The 26,767-nt window shown below is 36.7% G+C and overlaps 1 protein-coding gene across 1 annotated transcript in view; it reads right to left on the reverse strand.

Moving 5' to 3' along the window:
- The window catches only part of CFAP47 (cilia and flagella associated protein 47), a 360,991-nt gene that overhangs the window by 232,237 nt on the left and 101,987 nt on the right, over positions 1 to 26,767 (reverse strand). The window contains exons 25-27 of the mRNA XM_090264123.1: positions 21,764 to 21,959; positions 13,881 to 14,093; positions 1,738 to 1,838 (exon numbers count right to left, since the gene is read on the reverse strand). Coding sequence (XP_090120249.1) covers positions 1,738 to 1,838; positions 13,881 to 14,093; positions 21,764 to 21,959 — 510 coding nt within the window. The remainder of the gene's footprint in view (positions 1 to 1,737; positions 1,839 to 13,880; positions 14,094 to 21,763; positions 21,960 to 26,767) is intronic.

Below are 26,767 nucleotides of genomic sequence, written 5' to 3' on the forward strand. Positions count from 1 at the left end.
GAATAGATTAGCACATATTTTTAGTACCCTACTACTCCCTCACCATGCACATTTTGTTCAATAACACATGTTTGAGGATCTGAGAACTAAAGATAAAATCATATGGCAAATTGTGAGCTTAGCACACAAAAAAGAATTTCCACCCAGGTTCTATAATGCTTCATCCACTGTTCCTTCCACGTTGTTTTATCTGCAATCTCCACCACACCCTGCCCAATAGATTAGAAAAATATAAAATAAAATATATTAGCCGGAGAGAGAGACAGAGAGAGAGAGACAGAGAGACAGAGAGACAGAGAGAATCATCAACAGTATCTACAGCTGCTGAGCAGTGGAGGTACAGCAGTATAAGGGAACACCGCTGTCTTCCTCACCCCTGACATTTCTTCCTGTTAGAGCCTGCTCTAAAAGCATACTTTCTTTTGCTACATTTCTTTCTCTCCTTGAGAAACTTAGTTCTTCTGATTGGTATGTTTGGAAAGAATCAATAAATCAAGCATGCATGGCCTGAATTCACCCTCTTTCCTCTTTGAGAATGAGCCAGTCCACTGAGAGAATATTGTCTTCTTTTTCCCAGCTGGCATCCTGCACACTCTTCCCCAAAGGAGCTAAGAGGGAGGCAGAAGTTGAAGGGCAAGAGCAAGCCAGGTGAGTTGATTAACCAAGGGCCCTGGGTAAAGGGGCTGAGATCAAGCACTGGCCTAAGTCAGGAGAGAGTCTTGCCTCCCAGCTTTGTGCTGGAAGAGGTAATGGGTTCCAATGCATACTTGGTATTTTGAAGTTCACAGTGTTCCTGCCTGATGGTCTCTATTTCTTCTATAAAGTCAGAGAAAAGGTCATCTCCTGTGACTGAGGCAGAACCAGATGGAACAGGCTTCACAGGAGTGGTAAATATTTGAAGAAGCAAGTGGAGAATATGAGAAAATTTGTTAAAAACACAGAAAAGACCTCCAACTCATCACTGAAAACTTAAGGCCTTGACAGTTTACACACAGGGAATTTTTCCCACTCTCCATCCTTTCTTCTCCCCCGAGCTTTACTCCGTTCATCATCCTCTTCTGTGCCTTGTATTTCACATCTCTCCGTGCTCAGCAGCTTCTCTTCTAATTATCCTTATCTTTCCCCTGCAGCAAATCCTAGTGAGTCCATTGACCACTCTTTTGCTCAGTTTAATTCATGTCACATCCCAACAATAGCTCCCCTTTGAAATTACTGATACTCAAAAACCACAGACAGTTCCCACTGGAAGAGAATAAAGGGCGTGGTGGTATGATTCTGCCTTGTGTCACCCATCACACCCTCATGCCTTTTCTGTGCTGCCCACCGCCCTTTGCCTCAATTATCCTGTTCAAGACCACTATTTGAAAAGCTCTATACAAATGGCATCTCCTCTATAAAGTCATCCTGGACCCCCAGCATCTGCATTGACCTCTCTGCACCATCCCCATATTCCCAATACTTCAATTCACTCATACACATAGCTCTTAGTTCCATCCCATTTGTATTAATTTACTCATGCGCCCCTCACTACATTGCCAACTTTTGGAATTAAGAGAGACTGCCATATTCTACTCTCAATACTAAACATTGCTCCTGGCAATGGCAGGAATTCAATAAACATCTGTTAATTTTAAGGTCACTTTACTTTTTTGAAGGTCACTTTACTTAGATGTCAGCCTTGGATAACAAGAACACACGCAGTGGAAGTTAGAGAGAAAATTGTCATATGCAACTTACCATTGTTTAAAATCAGTTCTTCCTTATCAAGATGAATTGCCAAATATGGGTAAATAGTAAGAATGCAGTTTTCTGCTGTTGCAGTAACTGGAAATGAAAACCTAAAAACGGAAATATTGCATTTCAATCAAGTAAAATTTTCAGATGCAGTAACTACAATAAAATACTTTTTAGGCATCCTGGATGCCTTTAAGGGCCAAGACAAAAATTAGTCATCATTTTTCTTTCCACCTACTTTGCTTTTCTTAACCACCTATTGTATCTATTTTAATGGTTTAAGAATATTTACTACTAAAGTCTTAACAGAGGTGGTAATCTCACTGCCAAATGTGCTCTGGGACACATCTCGGAATTATTCAGGTTCATAACCAGATTCAAGAAATCTTAGAGTTGAAGGAGCCTATGAGTTAATTTACACAACCTTCTTCTTCCATAGCATCCCTGACAAATGGTATCTAGCCTCAGATGAAGCATTCAGGGAGACACTACTTCATGACTCAGGGATGACCCATGTTCTATCTGGAGAGCTGTAGCTTGAGACATTCTGTTTCGGAGCAACAGGGAACAAAATCTACAATCTAATCCCCATTACATTCTTTCAAATATTTAAACACAGTATATCTTCTCTAAGGTTTCTCTTCAGTGGATTCCCAACATTTAGAACCGTCAAGGATTCTTTCGACTGCAAGGTCTCCAAATATTTCACAAATCATCTAACTTTTTTAGATGAACTTTTTTTGTTTTGTGTTTGTTGTCCTTTACCATGTGTAAAAACTGAAAACAATACTGCAGAAGTTAGGAAAGCACTGGAGAGTACTATTACCTTCTCCAACCTGCACTCCATTTTATGAAAGCATTGTGGAAGTGCCTTATTGTTTTTACCAACCACAAAACACTTAGGTTATACTGGCCCTGTTTAATTTACATGACAATTCTGTCTTTGTACAACTGATTTTTCATAGAACTACTGTATTTAATAGCTATACTACTATGATATTGCCTTATTGGTTTCAGTTCTGCATTACAATAGTACATCAAGATAATTTTAATCTTGGAATCAGCCATGTACACACACACACATACACACACACACACACACACCACAATCATATATCTTTCTCCACATCCAAGAGCCATTACTGCCTCAGTCCTATTTGATCATTCTCCATACTAATGGATTCTAGAAATGAAGCTACTACATGCTAGAGAAGATAAAACCAGCAAAAAACCTAAATTAGAATAAAAAGGCAAGTAAGAACATTTAGGTGTACAGCACAGAATAACCAATAAACTGCAAATTATACTTTTATAAAACCATAATTTTGATAGCGAATGGCATGGTGACCACATATAATTCATTAAGTAAGGTGTGGAAAGCCTCATTATTCATCTCTCTGGTCATTAGCTGATGAATAATTAATACTCTTAATTACACATCTCCAATTCTTTCGCCATCAATAGTGAAGATTAACAGACTCTTATGCTTGTCATCCCAAATCACTTCAGGGATGAAAGTCTGAAGCTTTGTATTAAATCTATGTGATAAATGGCCTGGTAATTATCACTTTCCAGAAGTGTATGAAGTACTTGTCAAACACCATGAGAAATATTATGATATTACTTATATCTTTCTCATCTTAACTAAGGTTCTCCCACTGGCTGTACCATTTATAGGCTGGCCTTTCATTCTAAAAGCAGCGCTACTGAACATGATTTGAATTCACAGAGAGCTGAGCAGAGCAAGAAGGGGTAGGGCTGCAGGGCATGGGGTCGGAAGCTTGTCTCTTTAGCCTTAATATGCTTGTCTGTGCAAACCATTCTCCACAAGACAGCTAGAAAATCATAAAACTACATGTTGGGAAAACTGGCAGTGGCTGTGAAGAGTTAAAGAAGAGCTTACAGCTAACAGTACTTTGGATTAATGATTTAGATTTCTATTTACAAGACTGAGTAAAATGAGAAATAGGAGCAGAAGAAAATATCTGGGTCAGACCTTTGAAAGTGCTTTTCACTGTAAAACTCACCACCACCACCATCACCATTAAAAACAAGCATTTATTGCTAGTCATCCATTATTTAAGTGAAGACTTACAAATAATGAAATGATTTTGGATGGCTGTATTTGCTCTAGGAGAATTTATTACATAAAACAACATCCTTGAGCAACCTTTCCTTAAAGCAGTTTATCCACACCTATTCACAATTTTTCTCAATTCAATAATTGCTAGCAAAATAATTCAATGTAACTTTATTTACCCGTTGGATGCTTACTATAGCTAGCACTTTTATGTTAGCTAGCTCAATCAATGGAGTTTAATCAAGGTCTAATCAAGGTCATCTGTGATGTGGCCAGACAAGAATCTTTCTAATGCAAGTGAGGACATCAAATGTCATCTCGCTAATCGGCAATAAAGTTACAGAATTTTATTAATTTTTCATAGATCAAACAAATTGAAAACATTCCTGATTATACTGTGATTCTTATTTATTTTTCAATATTTTTCTTGAGTGGAGGGAAAAGGAATAAAGTTATAGCTGCTCTTCCAGGCATTGTAATAACCACAATATATGTTATCTGCAGCCCATTGAGACACTGTTATTTATGAACATTAATAATTCTGGAAAATACATCCTATTAACCAATTTAGTGACCTTAAAAAGATTTTAGGTTTGATCTAAATGTGCATAAATCCATGGATGTACGTTTCACATGTGAGTGGATTTCATTGATTTATATCACAGCAAAGGGAAGGGAAGAGAATTCTTCTTTAGACACAAGAGGGATCTATAGATAATCATCAACTCTAGAAACATATGTGCATTTCACAATATTTTAAACATACGTCAATTCTTTTCACAAGAAAAATCTCATTTTTAGTTTGCCCAAGGACCTGGAAATAATTCTGTAATCAATGTAAACCATTTTTTAAATCTCCAAATCTCTCTTTAGGAGCTCTTTTCAAAATTTTAAATCACTAATGTTGATTAATATGCATCAATATATTTTACTTTTAGTTCCGTGTCCTTATTAACACAGTTTCCAATATGGTTTCCGGGGGAGAGCTGGGGCAGCCAACAGCATGGACATACATGTAACTTTCAGGAGCTCTGTGGGTGCTCACAAGCACTCAGGGAGAGACAAAAGGTGAGACACTGGAACTTGCTCTAAGATTAAAAGTCTCTAAGCGGGGCAGGAGCTCTCCAACCAACCACCACTACTGGCTCCAAAAAGACTGGGGGTGAAGAAAAGAAAAAGGAGGAAAAGAGAAATCACATCATCAATGGTTAACTTTTCTTTCTGCAACCTAGTGTTAAAAGCACTACAATTTTACTAATCTGAGAAGATATGGTAAATATCATCTTGGAATTTTGTTTCTGGGATTTTGCAATTTCCATACCAATTTCAAACACTCCATTTTGCTACAAGTGAATGATGAACAAATCATATTTATGAATATTATTCTGTGTATAGTTTATTATAATACACTGGTATCCTATATTTTGGTTAAATATAAATAAACATTCTACTTCAGAATAGGCACTATGCTATAATGCTGTGACTTGGTTGAACAAATCTACCATGAAAACAATGTTCTTCATAGGATAAAGGTACCATTACAAACAGCCTTCCATGGGGTTAGGTCAAGAAATAAGGAACAGATGCTTATGTCAGAATAAAGCATGGTGCCTTAAAATCCTACTACCCCTTACTGCCTATTCTATCTACACATACAATACCAAGAAAGGTGGAAAAACAATGTGTTATGCATAACCCAGCCCCCCAAAACATGACACATGTTTTTGGGCAATATTCCAACACTGCCTTCAATTATGATCTATTATATCATTACTGAAATACTCTTGAGACTCCCACTGCCTGTCTTTTGGCAGCCATGGCTGTGAAAATTCTAGATGGCTCATTGGCAGCAGGTCTGTGCTAAGAATGGAGTCTTCAAGAGATGAACGCTCCTAAATAACTGCTCTTCTTAATCCATAAGGGGAGCTTTGAATACCTCAAAAGTTGCTTCTAGCTATATGGCATTGTCCCTTAAAGGTTCTTGATTTACATTACATACTTATTTTAAATATCCAAATATCCCAGAAAGGCACATAAAGATCAGATCTTAACTTACACTAGATTACTAAAGTCCTGTTGCAAACCTGAATACATTAGCACTCCACATGGTTGAACTCTGAGTCTAATTCACAGCCTGCTAGTCTTCCTTATGTGATGCAGGTCACTACCCTTTCAAAAACAGTAAGGTGTCTGGCAGAAGCATGCCAAAATTTTTTTTAAAGATACTAGGAATAGACCCCAACTTTCCAGGTGTACCCTACACAAGTACCAAATTATGCACTGAGTAAAACAATAATCAAAATCAGCTGTTATTATTCCTCGTTTCTTTTTTATTGTATTGAGTGGTTTTAAAAAGAAATATTTCAATTTAAGTGGCTGTACTATTATTTTCATGAAAGTAAGCATAACAAGTTTTACTACACATCAAAAATATTTTTGAGTCTGCCACAAGGGTGATAAAATGCTACAGTGTATAGGAAAACAGTAAAATAATTAAGAGCTGTACATTCTCAATTTTAAACAATATATCTGCTTTCTTTTCTTTTCCCTTGCTTTAATTTCCACTATGTTTTAAATTTGCCAATAAAAAGTGAATATCTGAAACTCTAGGCATCCTGCCCCCAACTCCAATAAAGATGGAACCTCAGGATCTCCTGCTCACTCTCTGTCTCTCTACTAGTGACCTCACTGTGTGGCCCCAGGTGGCCCCAGGCTTGCTTTTACCCTCCTGGACTTATCAGTAATAAACCTTGTTTTCAAAGTCCTCCCATAGTTGTTTTTGAGGTGTATCTTGCAATCATAACAAAACCCACAAGGGGCCAGTCCAGCCACAACAAAGGGGAAATGTCTGTGGGGACTTGGCACAAGTAGTGATAGCTCAGGTGAGTGACCCAGGCATTTCTAGGCAATAGCATCACTATATGCAGGCTGAGACCCACCCAAATCAAAATAGTACAGGATCCTTATAACTCTGACTATGACAGGCATTAACCCTTTAATTACCAGGTCTTGAGTAGGTTCAAGGTCCAGAAGGAATGTTTGAGGTAGGACAGGCACCAGGTCTGAGTACTTAGGACAGTGGCTGGTTACCAACCAGCAAAGAAATATTTCAAGATTTTATCCACTGATAAGGATGTACCACTGTGTGCCAGCTAATTAGCAGCCTTGATTTCAGATCAACCTCATCTACCAGACATCCCTGTACTATTCTTGCTGTACACTTCTATTTGGCCTGTCATTTAGAACATCATGTATAGTTTAACTTGCATTAAAATTTCAAAACCTCCCTATTCATAGTGGATTATATATTACATAACATATGAAAACTTAAAAAATAATCTTATTTCATTATCTTACTCAACTGATCATGTTATAGCAATAAAATCCTAGGACTTGAAAAGTTAAAGGGAATAAAAGCTGTATGACTTGATCAAATTATGGGACTTGACCTCAAATCTAGGTTCTTTCACTCTATAGCTGGTGAGGGCCCAAAAGATAAAAACACAGTAGTACTTCAATTTCCTCTGCTATAAATTTGGACTTACACTTCACAGTGTAACCCTCTTAACCAGATTAAGTTAGATCGTGTATTAACAAACTAAACCAAAGCTACTCTAAAAGAAAGTTGGGTATCCAGTCCAAGGATTCTCACAGCAACATCATTTCCAAGAAGTAATGCTATTTCCTACCAAATTTTTAAGTGTTCCACTCTTTAATCTAATCCCTTTTGATTACATTTTCTCTTATTCAGTCTATTTTAGGTCCAGTGTTTCACCAACTTTACTGTGCACCTGAATCACCTGGCAGTAGTTTTAAAATACCAATGCTGCTCATCCTTAGATCTGGACTGGGAGTGGAAATTCTGCCTTTCGAACAAGCTGAAAGTCTGTGTCCAGTCTAGCAACTTCAGCATCAAACTGGAACTTGTGAGACTTCCCAGTTTGCAAGTCCCACAGAAGACTCACTAAACCAGAAACTCAGGAGGTACAGCTTGAAATCCGTTGTAATCAGTCCTCCCAGTGAGTCTTATGCAGGGCAATGTTTGAGAACCACTGTTCAGAGCCAGGGTTCTCAACCCTGAGTTACCATTTGAATGAAACAAAGAGCTTTTTAAATTTGCAATGCCTAGGTCACCCTACAAATTATATCCTAGTCTATGGATTGCTCTGAGGCATGTGTTATTTTTTAAAACTCCCCAGGTAATTTTGGTGTCCAGCCATGAGAACCACAGCTCTAAAGGAAAAGGCAGCTGGTTTCTAAATAGTAGCACCCCACACCTACTTGGTAAATAAGTCACTTGGATTTCTTTCATTTGGCCTAAATTTTAATTTCCAATTACTCACGTTAGCTCTCTTGCTGATTTTTTTTCATTTGTTCTAAAGTTATTCAAATTAAATTTGGTTACTAAAAACCTAGGTAAGATATAGTTGGTTTTGAGTAGAATGGATATGTGTTAAATATTTGCGAGAATGAGAAAATGTATGAAGGCTCTCAGAGCTTTGACACGCCACATTTCTATTTACGAATGAGGCACTGCTCACTCAGATTAACCTCCCAGGTACCTTAAACATGCAGTTGAAATCAGCTTTATTCTACAAAAGGAAACACCCTATATTTGGAGATAATCAACCGAAAATTATTAAGCTGCCTTTGGCATTGTTAGCATTTCTATGATATGAATCACCCAAAGCCATAACTTTCATTTTTGCAAGGTCTAGGGAAACTACCACAGTGAACATAAAGCAAGAGCAAGTGGCAAGGCTTCATTCATTCTCATAATTAGCAGTTTCTTCAGGATATGTTTTCTTCTCCTCAACCTAGAGTGGAAACCATGATGCAAAATAGGGGATTACAGCATCCTAGCAACTCTTAATTTATTTGATCTCTGTGTGAACTCCCAGGTAATATACATTTGTCAACATAAAAACAAGTATCAACTCTGAAACACAATATGAATGATTAGGAGATTACCCAAAGCCATCTCACCAGCATGACAACTGTATTCCTGCCCCTACATTGTTCAGTCATATGCCAAAAGTAAAAATAAGGCAAGTCAGAAAGAAAAAAGCTGAACTGATGAGGATAACATAGTAATTTAACCTAGAACAGGGGTTCATTTGTAAAGCAGCAATTAGAAGAATTATATTTTACTATTATATTCCTTGACTCCTTCAAAAACCATTCTTAATATCATTTAAACTATTTTATAAACAGAAAAAAAATCCTCCATAAAACCATAAACTTCTAAATTAGGATATTTTGTTTCAAGAATAAGCACATGCATCTTCAATTTAGAAAATACATATTTCAATTTTTATAAGAAATATATATTTTCCATTTTGAAACTTTCCTGATGCGAAGTATATAATTTTAAGAAAGCATTTAGCAGTTATTTTGATATTGGATTTTTATTTAATATATTGATTTAAAGCCTTCTGCAAAAACATCAAAATGAGTTGTATGCTATCTTATAAATATCCATATATAGTAAATTTATTTTTAAATAAAAAATCATCTTCTATAGATCTGTCTGGTGGTAGTTGCAACACAGGCTGTTTATGTAAAACTGCAAACATTCACTTATTTATGTTGCAACCAATAAGATAACTTATGAGCTTTTGCCATCAATAAATTAATATATCAATAAAAATAATATTCCCTTTTTTATTGGGTAGACTTTAATTATTATCTTTACTATAAAGCAAACATGGAATCTTCATTAATGTACGTATGTATGTGTGTTGAGAGAAAGACAGAGAGACATGCAAAGGAGCAGGAGAAGAGGATAATACACCATCTCTTTCTTATTCTTTGGACAGTTTGTATATGACATATAACAGTGTTACTCTCAAAAAAGTATACCTCCAATAAATAATTCCAAATGATTCTAAACAATCCAAGTAGTGTTAAAACAAGTCAACTAAGTGCATAATCTTTGGAAACCAAAATTCAGTTCAAATTCCTGGCTCCTACACTTAAAATCTGAGTGAACTTGAACAAGCTTTATCGCACTATGGGCCTTAGATTCCTTTTCTGTAAAACAGAGATGGAGATCTGAAAACATTCACCTTCCAGGTTGTTGTGTGGATTCCATGATTCCTAGACTAGTACCAAGGACCTGACCTGTGTTAATTAATAGCTGTTGACCTCCTGCTTCCTGTATTTATCCAAGCTATGATTTCCATAATCAACCTTGGTTCTCCTATGTCTCACTCATGAACACCAAAGCAGAGCACATGAGACTGTTAGCATCTGCCACTGCTGCCCTTTCAGCATCCTCTCTCATTTCTGCCCTGCCAGTAACCATCAAACCCAAAACACCAAATATATTTTGTAAACATGAGGCTGCTTCAGCCTCCGGACCTAGTGTATTTTTTTTTACCACTTGTAATAATAGTCTGCCCACATGATTAGCCCTCCCATAGATATATACAACCTCCATCCCCAGATTTTCGGGGAATTTGAGGAAATGACAAGCAGGGTATGCAACCTCTGAGCTGAGGGCACATTAGTGTGGAGGGGACTATTATCAAAGGCAGCAGATATATTAGCAGGTACAATAGTGGCTATAGTTTATAGTCTCGGCCCAGTTCAGCCAATCAAAATACGACAAAGTCTAAAGAGGGAAACAAAATTAAAAGCCAAGCACATTAGCACCCAAGGGGAGCTACAGTATGAAATATTTTTATATATTTTTAAAAAGAAAGCAAAGTATGAAGGAATAAGTTGTTTTTTTTTGTTTTTTTTTTTTTTTTTTTTTATGGAACCCATGTACTTCCATAAGGTTTTAATTTAGGATAAACACTGGTAAGCATCATTTGTCCTTTGAGATTTTACTCAGCAGCTTACGCAGCCATCCCAGATTCCTCCACCACTCTGAACATTATCAGTAATTCCTTCTGCATTGCATTTGTATTTGCTCAGTTGGCATTGAAGAGTATATAAAAAACTTGCTTACTCTACCTTCCCTGCTACACTGACCTCTATCAAGGAAATGGCCCTTTCCTATTTCATCTTTACTTACTCAAAATCTTGGGCAGAGCACACAAGGATTACCTACACTAAATACTGTAATAGAACAATACAGAAAAAGAAATAAACAAATAAAAGCAATGAAAGAGCCCAACTGATTCCAAAAAGAACTCCTGAGGTGAAAGGGAAGTGCTTGAGGAATTTCTTGCTGAAAGGCCTCATTTATTTCAAGGGGATAAGAGGTGGAAAGCCTACGAAGTGAAAGGCAAAGACAACTTTGGGCAGTTGAGAAGAAAAGGAAGGTATGATTATACACACTTTGGGAAACTAGGTAAGCAGCTAACAAGGCAGCAGTGAAAGAATCTGCCAGTATTAAGGTTGCAGAGAGTGCTCATGATTTGTTGCCTTTTTCATCTGGGTGCACAAAAAAGCCTTTTGTAGCCCCATTGATGATTTTCAGTCTCTAAATTAGTTCTACACTTGTTGAGGGTTGAAACGGAGTTTAGTGGAAAATGAGGTAAAATGAGGGGAATGGGGAGAATTCAGGTAAGAGCAAACAAATCTCCAGGCTAACAGGAAACAATAGGACCAAGACAGGAAGATCATCAGGTACAGAACCCTCCTCCTCCTGGAGACTGGTTTCAGGTCTCCACACCATCCCATTTGCTAAACAGCCCTCCAGATGTTGGCACAGTGAAGTCTGTTAATGCCCCTCAGTGAGGCAGTTATACCTTCATCTCAGAAGCCATCTAGCTCACACAGCATTTAGTGGTACTATTTCCTTCCCACACTGTTCATGTGATCCAACCCTCCATCTGTTTGAAAACATTCATGGATTTGTATTGGGGAGCTCCAAGGTACACCTTGCATAGTGCTTTGGGCAAAGTGTGAATTTAAGGACTAGAGCAAAGTAAAATTTAAGTTTTATGAACAAGGTCAGTAATGTACAAAAAGACACAATGTTTCTAAGGACAGAATCAAGGAGTTCAGTGCTTGATAAGACCCTAAAGCAATGCCATTATTTCTTTTAAATGTCAACAAAAAATGGACTATTAGCATCAGAAGAGAAAAATGGGCATCTGAAAGGTGTAACTTAGAAGATTTTATCTGTCAACATACCCTAGAAAGAGACATGGAAGCTGGAATTCAGAACTCCATGCACTGTGTTCTGGATACAGCCACACTCCACCATGGATGCAACATCTGTTTTGCTCCCTTCTAATCCCTAACACATAAACCAATCCTTTGATTAAGAATGAATATACTATGTATTATACAATACAATATATTATATACTATATAATATATAATATTATACAGTATACAGTACATTAGTGTATATACTATATAATCGTTGGCAGCCGTCCGTCTCGAGAGACGATGGTGTAGCTTCTTAAGAGTCTATCTGCACCGCCGAGAATGGTTGTGCAGTCCGACTCGGGAGTGACATGGTATCTGTCTCCTCCCGTGTTGAATCGACATCTTGCGATGACGCTGGAGTGTCCTCTCCAGTGAAGCTGAAGCTACACAGCCTGGGCAGGGTGATATGGAGGGTCTGCTGTTGCCCATGCAGCAGACCCCCCCTCTCTTCGCAGCTGATGAGTCCAAGGGAAAGACGGAGTCAATACAGCTTGGCTTCAGGTGCACCGCAGGAGTTGCCGGTGTTGACTACAACGTCAAACCGCCTTAGGGACTCCGGCTCCGGATTTTCTGTCAGGGTTTACTCCCTTAGCCTTTCCCCTGAAGAGGTATGCCGCAAGGCAGCGGAGGTTTTTTGGAGTCAGAGTTTTCCTTCTCTGATGTGCCCTGACTGGAAGATCGAACCAGCGACACTTAGCTCGCAGGCCGACGCTCAATCCACTGAGCCAAACCAGCCAGGAGGTATACTATATAATACTATACTAATATACTGTATATCGTCGGCAGCCGTCCGTCTCGAGAGACGATGGTGTAGCTTCTTAGGAGTCTATCTGCACCGCCGAGAATGGCTGTGCAGTCCAACTCGGGAGTGACACGGTATCTGTCTCCTCCCGCGTTGAATCGACATCTTGCGATGACGCTGGAGTGTCCTCTCCAGTGGAGCTGAAGCTACAGAGCCTGGGCAGGGTGATATGGAGGGTCTGCTGTTGCCCATGCAGCAGACCCCCCCTCTCTTCGCAGCTGAAGGGTCCAAGGGAAAGACGGAGTCGATACAGCTTGGCTTCAGGTGCGCCGCAGGAGTTGCCGGTGTTGACTACAACGTCAAACCGCCTTAGGGACTCCGGCTCCGGATTTTCTGTCGGGGTTTACTCCCTTAGCCTTTCCCCAGAAGAGGTATGCCGCAAGGCAGCGGAGGTTTTTTGGAGTCAGAGTTTTCCTTCTCTGAATATACTGTATATATTATAGTAATAATCCCACTAAAAGTTAATAAACTGTCACAAAAAGTAAGCACACTGACACTAATTTAGTGTAATATTCATTTTAATGCTACTTTTCACTATAAAGATTTTTAACAAACTTTACTGCTGTACACATTAGCCTCTTATCATTTGGTAAGTCAAATCATCTCAGGGTATAATGTAAAAGTGGGATTTCTGGTCCTCAAAGGTAAGAAATTCAAAAACATGATTTCACCAAGTTGCATTTTAATTTCTCTGAGCCTGTTAAAGCAACATGTAGCAATCGTATTTTAGAAACTTGTTATGCTGATGTTTCTCATGTTCATTTAATACTTAAATAGCATTTCCTTTGTGCCAATTCCTGACAATTAGTCAATAAGTATCAACTCAATGAACTTCTCACAACTACAGATGAGATCAGCTATACCCATTTTATATATGAGGAAACTGAGCTGCAGAAGATTCAGTAACTTCACCAAAGTTAACCAAGCCAGGATTCAAACCCACATAGCCTAGTTCCGGATATGAGGCTGGTGCCCACCATCACAATATTTTTCAAGAGAACAACATTGCATTTGGAACTTTTAAAATATCTTTATGCCCAAAGTCACTATTTCAGATGTCTCTCCTTTAACATTTTACAATAGTATAGAGTAGCAGAACCCTTTTCTTCTTCACTTGCAAGAAGCAAAAGAATCTGCAATTCAGTATCTTACCTGTTACCTCTGTTATCACAGAAAACAAGAGTGGTGAAAAACGACATGCATTTCGATGACTGGAAGCTTAAGTGGCAGGTGAGCTCAGTGTTGGTTCCACTGGGAGAGCCTTTGATGGCTTTGCCTTTGGGAAAATTCGCAGAAAGAGAGTGAACCTCCTCATCACTATCAACAATGGTTGTTGGGGGGATAATGACCTGCAAAGTTGCATCTCTGTTGGAAATCAAAAAACAAAAAAATTTAGCTCAATGCATGCAAGTAATTGGCTTTAAATGTGTTTTCCTCTGGTTTATTGGTTTTTTTTTATCAATAGAAAAATTAAAACAGCAAATATTTATAATAGCATGCCCAATTATTAAAGATATTTTGTGTCTCTTCTTATTTTCTGGTCACAATATAAGACTGATAATATATTTAATTTAATGAAGAACCACATAAGACGATCAAAAGCTCCTTTTGCCCTCTGAAGGTTAAAAAAGTCAGTTAAAACTGCTGATTGAATACAATGTGTTTTTAACCACAGCCATGACATAAATCATACTGCCCTTAAATATATCCTACAAAAATGTACTTTACTAACTAGAGCTTTATCACATGTAAACTAAATAATGTGAACAGATGAACATATACAATTTCTTTTTAAATATGGATACTCAGAACTGTATATCTATATCTATCTCGGCAGCCGTCCGTCTCGAGAGACAATGGTGTAGCTTCTTAAGAGTCTATCTGCACCGCCGAGAATGGCTGTGCAGTCCAACTCGGGAGTGACACGGTATCTGTCTCCTCCCGCTGGAGTGTCCTCTCCAGTGAAGCTGAAGCTACACAGCCTGGGCAGGGTGATATGGAGGGTCTGCTGTTGCCCATGCAGCAGACACCCCCTCTCTTCGCAGCTGAAGGGTCCAAGGGAAAGACAGAGTCAATACAGCTTGGCTTCAGGTGCGCTGCAGGAGTTGCCGGTGTTGACTACAACGTCAAACCGCCTTGGGGACTCCGGCTCCGGATTTTCTGTCGGGGTTTACTCCCTTAGCCTTTCCCCTGAAGAGGTATGCCGCAAGGCAGCGGAGGTTTTTTGGAATCAGAGTTTTCCTTCTCTGATGTGCCCTGACTGGAAGATCGAACCAGCGACACTTAGCTCGCAGGCCGACGCTCAATCCACTGAGCCAAACCAGCCAGGGTGCATCTATATCTATATCTATACATATACATATAAAGTGAGTATTCTTTAATCATAACTACTAAAAAATTTCACTTAATGTTCACATACTTCACTTTATATCTTTAAAATACTCAGCTAATATAAAATGTAATTTTTGAATAATATAGTATGTAGTACTCACTTTTAAACTTAATTAATATATTGTAACTTTTAGTGGTCTATAAATATTTAACCATATTACTGTTTTATTTTATTATATGCGTAAACTCCTATAGCAAGTAACAAGCATTATCAAATGCAAATCATAATTCCATAATATCTTAATTAGAATGAAGATTGTTCAGCTAATTAAAAAGAAAAAGCAAAGAAAGATCTCAACTTGGACTGGACAAAACTTGAAAAATTTATAAATCAGGTTTGAATTTTATTCTGTCACTAATTATCTAAGTGTCATTGGGTAAGTCATTAATGCTGTTGATTTTATTGTATATATAATGAGAAGACTGGGTTACATCATCTCTACAGTCCATTTTACATAGTCATTACATCATATTTTGCAAGACTCAACTTTTGACTTGAGATCATTTTAAAACTGATATCTTTATACATTAATTCAAATTTGAAAGACTAAAATATTAATTCGTATGTGAGACAATGTTTTGTGATAACAAATACTTTTTAGTACAAAGTAATTTAAGCCACTTCTATCTCCTGTTTAAGCAACCAAGAGTATACTTATAAGATAGGGTCTTGAAATAAGAGCAAATCCCAAAGTTGTGAAGTTTAACTATATTATCTCATAAAATTACATTTAGACCAAGCTTCATGGCATAAGTAAGTACTCATTATATCTTGCAGGCCAAGTACAAGAAACCAAAGGTTGTTCTATGCTCTCCAACTTAAATAATTCTCATTGATTGTCAACCATTACATCATAGTGGAACTTGTTTTCTCTGAATTTTAGGATGCTTAGTTATAAAATAAGGGATTGAACTAGAGAAGCTTTAAGGGGAAGGGGGTGTTAAAGATGTAGAAGTTTATGAAAATAATACTTATCGGCAATTCACATTGGTATACAAACCCTCACAATTAATATAATTTTCAATGTTAACTAGCTACTCTGTATCTTTTAATCTACAGATAGGTGTATATTTATAAATAAATTGTTTGGCTTTCTTTGTTTTATATAAAATATCAATATATGTAGTCTTCCTTGTTTTTTAAAATTTATCCCAATATTTTGTTTCTAAGATTTCTAACACAATTGTCTCATTAGCCAAAGCTCATCCACTTCACAATAAAATCTTCATGTGCACATATACTACAAATTACCTATCCCTTCACCTGTCACAGGACATTTGTGCAGTTCTCAAGTTTTGCTATTTTGAGAAATGTGACTCTGAATAATTTCTAACATATCTTATAGTACTCACATGCAAGATTTTTTTTGTTTGTTTATACTCTGAAGTAGAATTTTTGGTTGTGAAATACGCAGATGTTATACTCTGCATAGTATTATCCAGTGTGGTCCTACTCATGGACACTGTGACTAGTTACCTGACGTGAACCTCAGCCTACCTAGAACAAGCAAAATACTCTTATTATAGTCCTTAATTTGTATTTTCAAGTTTACAAAAAAAAGGTCAACTATATGTTTTCAGATGTTAATTTTCTATTTAAGAATCCTCTTCTGTGAAATACCTAAGGAAGCTTTTTGTCAAGGTTTCTATTGAGTTATTTGATATTCTTTTAACTAATTTTTATCAGTCACTTATTTCACTGTTAGCATGATTTTAATTCTTGTTTGAGAAATATATATATATTTGCATTTTGTCTTTCACATTTAAGCCTTTAATCCATTTGTAATGTATTTTTGTGTACTACATGAGACATGAGTAGTTTGAAATAGTCCATAGAGATGATAAATTGTTCTACCACCATTTATTGAATAGTAACCTCTTTTCTCCAAAGATCTACAATGCCACCTTTGTCAGATATTCAGTATCCATCTGTGTGTTTGTCTTTTTCAAGACTGACTATTCTAGTCCTTTGGTCATTTTATCTATAGCTGCAATATCACACTGGTTTAGTCTTGATATTTGATAAGGCAGGCCCTTCTCATCTTCTTCAAGGAAGGCTTGGCTGTACTTGACCCTTAATTCTCCCATATAAAATTTAGAATTTTATTTTTCAGTATGTATAAAAATTTTTATTTGATGTTTTAATAGTAGTTGCATGGATGATGCAAATTGATTTGTGGAGAACTCTCTTTTCCTACAATATTGACTATTTCAATTCTTAAATATGGTGTAAATCTTCTTTAGTGTCTGAATTCTTTGACTGAAGTTTTATAATTTTCTCCAAATAGTTCCATACAGTTCTTCCACATGTTTTATTTGGTTTATTCCAATTATCTTTAAGTTTAATGTCCTTATAAATAGTAATTTTAAAGTTGCATGTTCTGAATGTTGTATGCTGAAATGCTTACAAATTTTGAATACTGAACTTATAATTGTCTGTCCTTGTATGATCTCCATAGCTTTAAAATTTTCCCTGTTGTTTCTTTGAATTTCCTACAAGGAAAACCATTTAATCTACAGATAATTACAGTTTTATAACTTACTTTCCTATTCTTACATATTTTATTTCTCTTAACTACCTGCATGAATTATGTTCTTCAATAAAATGCATTAGAGGCAGTGGTAATAGGCATCCTTGCTTTTTTAATTTATTTTAAAAGGAATTTATTTATATTCCAGTATCCATGATATTGTCTTCTCTAGGTTTATAATTTAAATTTAAAGAATATTTCTTTTATTCCCTTTTTAAGAGTTTTGTCATGAATGGTTTTGAAATTTTATCAATGCTTTGGAAATGATCATATCAACATTCTCTTTAATTTGTAAATGTAGAGAGACTTGCAATTTATTTCCAGTATGGTTTTAGTAAACCACATTTTTTCCTTCAAGTTTCTTATTTCATTTAAGTTTTCAAATATATTGGAATAATATCTCCATAGTATTTTGAGCACCTCATTTTCTTCACTGGATATATGATTATGCCCCGTTATTCTTAATATTATTTGTTTCTTCTCTCTTTTTGTTCCTCATCAACTTCATTGTATTCATGTACATTGTATTAGTTTTACAAAAAAACAACTTTTAATTTCAGTAAGCCTATCTTCTATATATTTCTTTCTAGTCCTTCAATTTCTACACTTTTTCATCTGATCATCCCTCATACATTTCTTGGGTTTAATCTACTTCCAGTTATTTTTTGGTCTAATACTAGCACTTAAGACTATATATTTCCACCTAAGTACAATTTTGCTGTATTTCATGTTTATTTACTTATGAAATCCACCACACTGGACTTTGGTGTTTATTGAATGCAACAGATATGGTTAACCTTAAAGATACAGGTCTGATTATCTGTCCAAAGAAAGCAACAGAAGTCACAGTAGCTATTTTAAAAGTTCAGTCTTCAGCTCTTAACACTCAAACACTATTTGTAGCATTTGATTGTAATATGCAATCATGATTCTTAATAATTATTTTCTTCATGTTTTAATATGTAGTATATTATTATTTATTTGCAAAATTCCATCATACCTTCTTTGATCTGCCACAGAAGTTTTTAAATATATTTCATAATGTATGGGATGTTATTTTCTTTATTGATTTTTTTATTACTGTTATTATCAGAGAACATAGTCTATATGATGTTAACTTTTTTAAATTTATTAAAACTGAACTACAGAATGATATACTTTCCATTTTTGTAAATACCCCATGTATGGCTGAGAAAAATGTGTATTTTCTAATTGCAGAGTTCAGTACTCTATAATACTTTTAATAATATAGTATCAAATAGTTTTTAAATATCTTGTTCATATTCTCTTTATACATATGTTTTTGTCTTTTGGACTTATCAGTACTTATCAATAATTAATAAGTTGTATTGAAGTATCCTACAAAATTGAACTAGTCAATTTTCCCATTATTGGGGTTTATATATTTTAAGACTATTTAAATCATGCACAGAATCTTAGAATTGTGATAGTTTCCAGGTGAGGCACATATTTTAAAATGATTTAATGACTTTTCTATATTAAAAATATATTTTACCTCCTCAAGTTTACCATACATGAAATTAAAACTGCTATCCAGTTTTCTTTTGGTTATGCTTAAATATCTTTTCCTGTAACTTTACTTTGGTGGTGGTTCTCACCTGAGGGTGGTATTTCTCCCAGAGGGACATGTAGCAATGTGTGGAGACATTTTTTTCTGTCACAGTTCGGTGGGGGTGCTGTTGGGAGGCTGCTGAACATGCTACAATGTACAGGATAGCCTCCAAGGAAACAGGAGTTATCCTCCCAAAATGTTAACAGTTTGAAAGTCAAGGAATCCTGCTTTACTTCCATCTTTATTTGTCTTTATCTTTCACATACACCCCTTTCAATAAGCAGTTGAATTTTTTAATTTACTGTAAACATTCTCTTTTAACTAACTTATTTACATTTTACCACATAACTGAACTAATTTTTGCCACCATTTTTGTTTTAGTTTTCTCCTAATTTTTAAAGTATGTGTGCCCTTTTCTCTCTCTTACCAACTTTTTTTAATTGAAATTATTGGGGTGACATTAGTTAATAAAAGTATATAGTTTTCAAGTGTACAATTCTGCATCATCTGTATTTTGTACTGCCTCTTAGCAACTTAACTGAGGTTTTCTTTGTTTTTATACTGGTTGTGTAGTTATATAATCTTAGGTTTCATGGATCCCCTTAAATTTTTACCCTAAGAACTTTATTTAAAAATTTCTATAAGTTATATCTGGTTCATTTTCAACTATATACTGTATGAACCCATGTAAATTACTCATTTGTGTAATGCCGTCTTTTTAAAATAAATTATTTATATTCTGTGTCTGATAATTCCAATATCTGAATTGGTTAAGAGTCTAAATCTTAAGGTGGTTCTTTGTGCTGACTCTAAGTTATAAAGTCTTCCCTCCTTGTGAGTTGTGTGATGCTTGATACTGTGCTCCTGTCTGGTTGATAGAAATCTGTGGAAATTGAAATATGGACCCAAACTGAAGATGGCTTCATTTAGGGTAAAGAGTCACAAAACGTAGTCCATGGATCAGCAGTATCAGTATTATCTGGAAATTTATTAGAAATACAAAGTATTGCATTTCATTCCAACCTTCCTGAATCATAAATTCTGGAAATGGAACCCAACAAGCTCTGTTTTAAAAAAGCATGGATACCTGGAACAGACTGACAGATCTCAGAGAAGAGGGGCATGGGGAGGACTAGAAGAAATTAGCCAAAGAACATATATGTATGGCCCATGGACACAGATAACAATGTGGTGAAGGCCTGGGGCAGGGAGGAAGCTGGGATTTGTAATAGTGTCAACAATAATAAATAAATTTTCTTAAAAAGTCCTTCATGCAGTTCTAATATATGCTAACATTTAAGAACCACTGATTTGGAGAAGAGATGCTTAACTTCTGCTGAAAGGCAGAACTTACATGGAACAATTTTAGCCTCATCCAGTGGTCCTGGATTAATCCAGAAATCTGAGATTAAGTTTTTCCTACCTTGAAGTTTTCCCATGATTGAAGAAGTCTGAATGTGGCATGTTGTTACAGGTCACCATGCCTACTCTGTATTTTTTTGTTGTTGTTTGATTTTATTTGAGCCCTTTGGAGACCTCCCATACTTCTCATCCCAACAATTAAGCAGACACACATGATCCACTTATTTCATAGTGTGAGGGCTCACAAAGTATCTAGGCCAATATATTGATACTGTTGGGGTTTGGGTTGTTTATAAATTTCTTTAAAAATGAAAACTGATTGCATTCAGCTATATATATGCATGAGTTAGACAGAATTCTGAGATGATCCCCAAGAGTCCTGTCCTGTGGGTGGCAAGACCTGAAAACATGATGAGAAACCACTTTGGTGATTAAGTTATATGGCAATGACAATGGAACTTATCATATGTAATTAAGGTCCCTAGTCAAATGAATTTGGGTGGATTAGAATTAATCAGACGACATCTTAAAGAAAGGTTTAGAGGTCAGAGACAGAGACGTCGAGAAGGTCTACTTTTGGCTTTGGATGAATAACATGTCACATTGTGAGGAGGAACCACATGACTGGGACTTGAGAGTGGCCTCTTAACAGCTGAGAGTGGTCACAGCCAATAGTCAGCAAGAAGAGGGTGTCTTAGTCTTATAACTACAAGGATAAATTCTGCCAACAACCAGGGAGTTTGGAGGAAGACTGAGCCTCAGATGAGACTGCTGCTACAGCCCACCCTCTGATCTCTGCCTATTGGGACCAGGAGCAGCGGACACAAACTGACCCAGACTCCTGACCCAAAGAAACTCCGAGATAACACATTCATGTTTTAGGGCACTAAGTTTGTGGTAATTTGTCACATAGCAATAGAAAACTAATACCTTGAGTTTTTAAGCTTGCTTCTTACTCCATGAAGAGAAATTAACATTTTTCCAAAAAGAATTTTTTTTAATGTCTGTGAGGTAACTAAGTGGGTTTTTTTTGTATTTTTAATTTAAATGTACAGTTAAATATTTCAAGTTTGTTCCTACTATAGAAACAAGGTGGACATTGCTCATGACTCACAGAACACAAATACAAACAAAAAAACACATAAAGAAAATATGATACATTTACATTAAGCATTTACCTGTAATAACTTTGAGGTAAAATGTTGATATTCACTGCAGTTGTTACATCCAAAGGAACAGGGTTGAAAAATATGAACGGAGGGTCAAACAATAACTTGGGTGATTTTATATCCCCAACCAGATGAATTACTTGATAGCAAGCTGGGATATTATTTAAACGTATGGGAACATTAGCTGTGTATTTTTTACGATGATCTAACGAAAAAAAAATTAAGTATTTTAGATTAGTTCACACAAAAAATTTACATAGTTTAAATCTTACTAAATATTAAAATGTACTATGAAGTTACAGCTCAGTGAAGCAGAATAGATTACCCATAAACTGCATTTATTCTGCCAAGGAACTTAAGACATGTAATGAGGAGTCATTGAAATAAAAATCTTTCAAAGTGCACTATGTCTAAAAATAGAGCAAGTCGCCTTAAAGCAGATCTTCATTGTTATGGGTAAACACATACCTGAGGGAACAGTGCAATAGGACTTTGTTTCTGATTGTTTTCTGTGCCTTAATAGGAGCTCCCCATCCTATTAGTGCATGCAGTATGAAAATGAGATCAGATCATTGTTATAAGCTGAGGGGAAAGGAATGTGTTTTCTCCCAGATATTTGAGATTATGAAAGGCTGCCAGGGTTGACTGCCTCACTTCACCTGGCAGGAAAAGACAGGAGATTCCCATGTGGCAACTCACCATGAAGAAGGGCAATCTGTGGTGGAGAAAGGGGATCAGCACAGGAGGCTGCAGGCCACTCCTGGAGGACAGGTTCTGTCACAGAAAGTTGCCAGTGCCCTTCAGAACCAACTCCCCAAATGTAGTGTCTTGAAGGAGGAAAATGTGATCTGGTGAGTATGAACTCAATGTATTATCTTAGAATTCATGAACTGGACACCAGAATGGCCTGGCAGGGAAAGGGGACATTTATCACCAGGGCAAAGGATGCAAAGGATGAGTGTTCTGGATGATGCGGAGCCATGTTCAGAAGTAGCATCATTGTGAACCATAAACAAAAGCAATGAATTCACTGAACTGATCAGACCCACTAGTGTTTGCTGTGCTGGATGCTTTTACCTGTTCAAAAAAAGTCCTTTACGTGTTCAAATAGTCTGGGATCCTTGGAAAATGGGAGCTGGCTGAACAGGGTAGGGAATAGGGACTTTCTAGTAATAATGACAGATGACTACTACAAAAACTATGTGAAAATATAAAAGATTGTATCTGCACCTTGAACTGATAAAATAAGTTATAAAACTTTATGTATTTAAAGCAGCAGTCCCAAATCTTTCTGGCACCAGGGACCGGTCTCGTGGAACACAGTATTTCTGCACACAGGGGTGGCGGGGGGGTGGGGGATGGCTTTGTAACCTGCCACCAGATGCAGCTTAACTGTCACTTGCCACTCACTGATAGGGTTTTGATATCAGTCTGCAAGCACTTGACTTATTATGGTCCCTGTGCATTCAAACCTCTCTGCTAATGATAATCTGTATTTGCAGCTGCTCCCCAGCGCTAGCAGCACCGCCTCAGCTGCACCTCAGATCATCAGGCATTAGATTCTCAGCAGGAGCGTGCAACCCAGATCCACTGCATGAGCAGTCCCCAGTAGGGTTTGCATTGCGATGAGAATCTAATGCAGCTGCTGATCTGACAGGAGGTGGAGCTCAGTAGGCAATGTGTGCCCAAAGGGGAGCAGATGTAACTACAGAGGAAGCTTTGCTCACTCGGCCCACCTCACCTCCAGCTGTGTAGCCTGGTACCGTGGCCTGGGGGTGGGGGACCCCTAATTTAAAGCATTATAAATCTTTAAAGTAAGGATAGTTTCATTTAATGAATCTGATACTCAAAATCATTTGGGCAGAAAATAACATTAATTTTAGAGTTAGGTAACGTTTTAAGACATATTAAATGCTGAATTTTGAATGGGCTATTCTGAGATTATTTTATTCAGACCTGTTAAAGGTTTCTGGGGACATAGAGAAGGGGCTTCATTGTGTAACCTAAGACTACTGGGGATTCAATGGCACTTTTTTTAAAGTGCAGGTAAGTCTTCTCTCTCATCTGAGATGTAAATTATATAAACATGTTAAAGACATGTTCAATTAATGTTTTAACAATTACACTGGGATCCTAAAGAGAGAACCTTGGGTTTGACTGCTCGGTCTCAGCTCCAAACTGAAAGAAAAGTCAAATGGAAGTGTTTTTTATTTCCTTCTAGATTGTGCAGTCCATTTCATCTGGCTATAAATGTTGACAGGGATATAAAGGAGAAGCTTGGTATAGAAATACAGATGGTGAGCTGAACTAACTATTTCTTTCAGGACCAGGCACAGTAGAAACTGAGAAGAAATATACAGCAATATACAATGAAACCTAATCATTTCAACAAAATATACTTAAGAATGCAGAAAATATTTGATGTTTTCGATCATATTTTCAGAGTTCTAAGCAGAGGTAATAACAGCTGCAATATTTTTTAAATCTACTAATCACAGCTCAAAAGCTAGAATAGGTTCTTATGCTGCCTTTTAAACTATTGATCACATAGCTAGTCGTGGGTATTTTATAGATTGCCACATGTGTAAGACAGAGAAGTGTCCCAAAAATTCTGATGCAAGTGATTTACTGAGGAGGTGCTCTGAGGGGAGAACCTGCAGGTAAATTGGGAAGCAGAACAGGGTAGGGCAAGAAGCTGTGGTTTTAGAATGATGGATATGACTTCACCAGAGAGATTGTCCCACAGGAGGGAATGGGTTGGGCCACCTGAGGTAGCGGTGGTGATGAAGCTTAAACTGCTAGGCATCTCTGCATGAGACATCTTTTTTAAGCCAAGGGGACAGACTTAAGCTATCAGGAGTCAACACCCACAATTGAGAAATGGATAGAAAAGCCCAGTCTGGATGGGCTCAAACAGCATATACAACAGGATGCAATCATAATGTTGATTAATAAGTAAGAATAATTAGGAAGCATAACAGGTAAGTTACCATACACCTTTAAAAATATAGTTTGGAAATGGCATTTGGTAAACTAATATCTAGTTTATAAGCCATAACTAAATAAGCATATGCTTTAAATTAGAGACAAATACCAATACAGACTTTCTCAAAAGAAGAAAAAAAAATCTTCACAGATGATTTTTTTTCCAAGCACCTTCCTGCTGTTCCTTTGTTCTGGTCTGCTATGAAGATAGCTGTCAATACTCTCACTTCCTGAAGCTCATTACCTGGAAGAGTCTGTGTTTTTATGCAGCAGGGATCCTCACGCTGAGAATGTTTTAAGGTATGGGCATGCTGGGTGTCAGGCTTGGGGAACACTGAGGCTATTTGCATGAGAACAAAAACAAGCTTATCCAAGGGGGGTGAGAGTCTAGGCACACAAATTACATTCAAGAACAGTGATTCAGCTTCAGAAGGAATTGGAGATTCACTTAAGGGACCAGTCTGAGTCACATCTACTATCACATCCCAGACTCCATCTTTGTGGCTGTGCAAGGAAAGGACAATAAGGGCGGAGTGAAAAGTAAAAGCCACATCACTAAAACTCTTCAAAGCCCTGAGGATATAAGGCAGCCCTGCTCAGTGACTAGTATACCAGATTCGAGCTAGAGTATGATTCTTTAATGTGCTGCTGAATTCAGTTTGCCACTATCATTTTTTACTTAATTTTTATGTTTCAGTTTGCTCGTATTTTGTTGAGGATTTTGGCCTTAGTTATTTTTGTATTGTCTCTTTGTCCAGCTTTGGTACCAAGGTAATGTTATCCTCATAAAATGAGTTTCAAAGTGATCCCTCCTTCTCTTCATTTTTTAAAAAAAGTTTGAGAAGGACTGTTATTACTTCTTTAAAGATTTGGTAGAATTCTCCAGTGAAGCCATCTGGTCATGCACTGTTCTTTGTAGAGAAATTTTTAATTGCTGATTCAATGTTCTTACTAGTCACAGATCTGTTGGGCCCATGATTGTTAAAAAGATATTTTAGAGAAAAATAAATGCTTCAGTTTTGAACAAGGAAGAAAAGGACCAAGAACTCAAATACCTAAAGTTAGATGCAAGTATATGTTAAATATGTTCAGGTGATGTTAGTGGGAATGCTGTGCCTGGGACCTCCGAAAATCCACTCCTCCATGAAAGCAATGACAACACAGGCAAAAACTGTTAAAAATCAATCATTGCTGGTGGAATTTTAAATTGTTACAGTTGCTTTGTACAACAGATTGGCAGGTTCTTAAAATCTCAAATATCAAGTTATCCTGTGACTCCACAATGCCACTCCGTGATATATACCCAAGTAAGCGAAAACATGTGTCCACACGAAACCAAACATGAATGTTCATAACTGTGTTATTCATAATAGACAAAAAGCAGAAGCAATCAAATTCCCATTAACTGAATGGACACTGAATGTCTGTGAATAGACAATATATGATGTAGCCATAGAATTATTTAGCAATAAAAAGAAAGGAAATACTGATTCATGCTACAACATGGATGAACCCTGAAATTATTATGCCATGTGAAAAAAGCCAGTCGTAAGAGGACATATATTGTATGATTCTATTCATATGAAATGTGCACAGTAATCCTATTCCTAGAGATATGAAATAAATAGTGTCAGCAGTGGCTGAATGGAGGGGGAGACAGAGAGTAATTATGAATGGGTACAGGCTTTCCTTTTTCAAGTGATGAGTATGTTCTAAGATCAGACTGTGGTGATAGCTACACAACTGTAGATATTCTAAACACCACTATGTTGTACATTTTTAAGAGGGGAATTTTAGAGTTTATTAATTAAATTTTAATAAAGTTGTTATTAAGAAAACTATACTCTTAAAAATAATCACATCTGAGTATGAATTTTGTCTTCATTACTGTAACTAAAATAGAAGAAATTAAGGCAAAATAGAAGGCATCTTTTTCTTCTTCTAATAGCTTCTTCATCTTAATGAATAGTAAAAACAACTGAGAAAAGCAGAGAAGGAATGCATACTTGATTTGGAAATACCTAATAG

The sequence above is a fragment of the Furipterus horrens genome, unplaced genomic scaffold (assembly GCF_987537825.1).
Source record: "Furipterus horrens unplaced genomic scaffold, mFurHor1.1.pri manual_scaffold_17, whole genome shotgun sequence".
NCBI lineage: Eukaryota > Metazoa > Chordata > Mammalia > Chiroptera > Furipteridae > Furipterus > Furipterus horrens.